Here is a 2,644-nt window from a genome sequence, read left to right as displayed (position 1 = left end):
GCAGCAACAACAACAAAAACACTTGTCCGGAGCAGGGCAGAGTGACATTCATCGGTAATCCCGGTATTCAGGAGGGTGAGGTACAGGGGTGTTGGAGGCAGCCTGGGCTCCAGAGTTTGACTTTGTGGCCCCAAGGCCCTGTTGTCAGCTCTCAGGCCACAGGCTGGATTTCTCTGTGAGACCCTGAGGATCCAGAAGAATGGAGAAGCTCCTTCCCCCATCTGTTTACAGTTGCTAAGCAACAGCTAGGTCCTGCGGGGAATTCCCCCAGCAAAACTGTTTCAGATGCCTGCTTTCCAGACTCAGCAAGCACTTACTGTACCCGCTAATTAGGAAAAGCTGTCCCTTCCAACAAGGTAGTTCCTAGGACCTATTACCAGAGTCTGAATCTGGACTCACTATGGTAGCCGAAGGGTGGATTTGCCTGGGCTCCCTTGCGCTAATTTCATTCTCTCCCCCCTCTGCCCTTGTGTGTGTGTGTGTGTGTGTGTGTGTGTTCTAGGTGGCTCAGAAGTTGAGAACCACCTCAAGGACTTGCGATTTCTCAGCCAAGAAGGCTGGAAAGTGTGAGCCTCCCCTGATGTTGGCTGCTGGCCCCCAACCCAGTCTTGCAGCCTGCACCTTCATATACCAAGCAGACCTTGGTGTCTCCTCCCTGTGCTCTAGGCCCCTCACCTCTCAGCCACAGACAGCACCCAAGCTGTGGTGAGCCAGAGGCCCAGCGTGAGGCCCAGCAGCAGGCGACCCGGGTGCGTGTTCATGTATAGCTTGGCCACGAACCAGTGGCGGAAGCGGACTTGGTTGAGCGCCCCGATGCTGCGGTAGGACGCATTGATCAGGACCCCGCTGCGCAGCAGCACCGCGCGGGGCACCAGGTAGAGACGCAGCAGCATAGCCAGGGACAGCAACGCCTCGCCTTCGCCCAGGAAGCCCGGCCAGGGCTGCGCGTCGGTGGCCTCCCCCGCCAGGGCGCAGTGCGGGCTCCGTAGGGGCACCGGGTGCACCCCGCACACCAGAAGCTCCAGCAGGATCTGCGCCACCTGCCGCCGGGTCAGTGCCACGCGCCAGTCTCGGAGCCCGTTGTCAGTCATGAACAGCTGCAGGGAAGGGGCAGACACGGGGACAGAGGTCAGGTGCGGGACAGGCAGTGGCACACCCAGCCTGCGCCCCGAGATAAGATATGGAGGACGCCCTGGGCCTGGAAAGGGTTGGACAGAGATAGCTGCGCGGGGCGTGGGGCTGGGGAAGGAAGCAGGCGAGAACCCAGCAAGTCATCTCTCCACCTTCTCCACTTTCTCCAACTCCCCTGGCTAGTTCCGGCCCACTTCCGGAAGGAATACTCCTCCTACAGGACTTGAGCGCCTCTTGTGTGGGCTGACAAGTTCTATAAGCTATGACTGAGCAGAACCATCGACCTCCCAGGGCTTATGTGCCCATCCCTGAAGGCTCTCCCCGCTTATGGCTCTCGGGTAACGCTGCTGGCGAAAATAATAGGGCCTACAGGATGGCTTAGTGAATAAAGGCATTCGCCGCCAAGCCTGACTCCCTGAGTCCTGTCCCTAGCATCTACGCTTGAGAACTGACTTCCACACGTATATTGTGGCGCCGGGTAATTTATAACCTAGGCTGGACTCAAATGAGTGAGTGGTCTTCCTGCCTCAGACTCCCAAGTGTTGGGACTACAGGTGGGGGCTGGCACACTCAGCCCCATTTATGCAGACTTCGGATGCCCTAGGGACTGCTCTGTCCCCTGGACATGCGACTCGATGAATGCTCATACACAGAGATTCACGGAGTGGCTTTCCCAATTTACAAATCTGCAATTTGAGGCCTGGGTCTCACAACAGGGAAATTGAACACTGGGCCCAGAGCATGAACTGCCCTCTGTGAGGTTTGTTTGTTTGTTTGTTTTAATGTGAAGGTAAAGACCACTCCTCAGTATGCTAGGAGAGCACTCTACCACTGAGCCACGCCCCCAGCCCCTCATTGGGAGATTCTAGGCAGGGGCTGTACCTCTGAGCTACACCTCCAGATCTCTACCCTATATTACTGTGTCCCTACCTATTGAAATCACAAGCCACCTAACGCTTCACATACTGCAGCAGTGCCAGTCCCTAATGTGAGGTGTTTTTTATTTTCCTTCTCTAGACTCAACAACTCTTCCTAGCCATCTTTGAACTCTGGTCTCACTGAGACACGATGCCGTTTCCATTTCCATTTCTCCAGATCTTGTCTCTAGCTGCCCGAATCCCATATAAGACAGTGATTCTCAGCCATGTTCAGTAGCACCCTGGGATGAGCTTGGCACCTAAGAGGCACCCAGTTGAAATGCACATACTTTGGGCCTGTGCGTTGGCTCAGCGAGCCAAGGCCTTTGCCTCCAAACCCTATGATCTGAGTTTAATTCCTAAAAACCCCACGTAGTAGAAGGGGAGAACTGATTTGTACCATTTGTCTTCTGACTTCCAAATGTGCCCCCATAAATAAATCATGTTAAAAAATTTAACTACACACTAGTATTCTCATTAATATCAGTTGTAAAGAAATTAGGCATGTAATTCAGTGGTAGAGCCCCTGCCTAGAATCCCCCAGTGAGAGGCTGGGGGCGTGGCTCAGTGGTAGAGCCCCTGCCTAGAATCCCCCA

The 2,644-nt window shown here is 54.8% G+C and overlaps 1 protein-coding gene across 1 annotated transcript in view; it reads right to left on the bottom strand.

Annotated features, from left to right (window-relative positions):
* Positions 1-2,644, bottom strand: part of Kcnn4 (potassium calcium-activated channel subfamily N member 4) — a 14,423-nt gene that overhangs the window by 7,230 nt on the left and 4,549 nt on the right. The window contains exon 3 of the mRNA XM_028782557.1: positions 676-1,097. Within this exon, the coding sequence (XP_028638390.1) occupies positions 676-1,097 (422 nt within the window). The remainder of the gene's footprint in view (positions 1-675; positions 1,098-2,644) is intronic.

The sequence above is a fragment of the Grammomys surdaster genome, unplaced genomic scaffold (assembly GCF_004785775.1).
Source record: "Grammomys surdaster isolate TR1022 unplaced genomic scaffold, NIH_TR_1.0 804, whole genome shotgun sequence".
In the NCBI taxonomy this organism is placed as follows: Eukaryota; Metazoa; Chordata; class Mammalia; order Rodentia; family Muridae; genus Grammomys; species Grammomys surdaster.
Note: the sequence above shows the minus strand (reverse complement) of the source record. Positions and strands in the feature narration are given on the sequence as shown.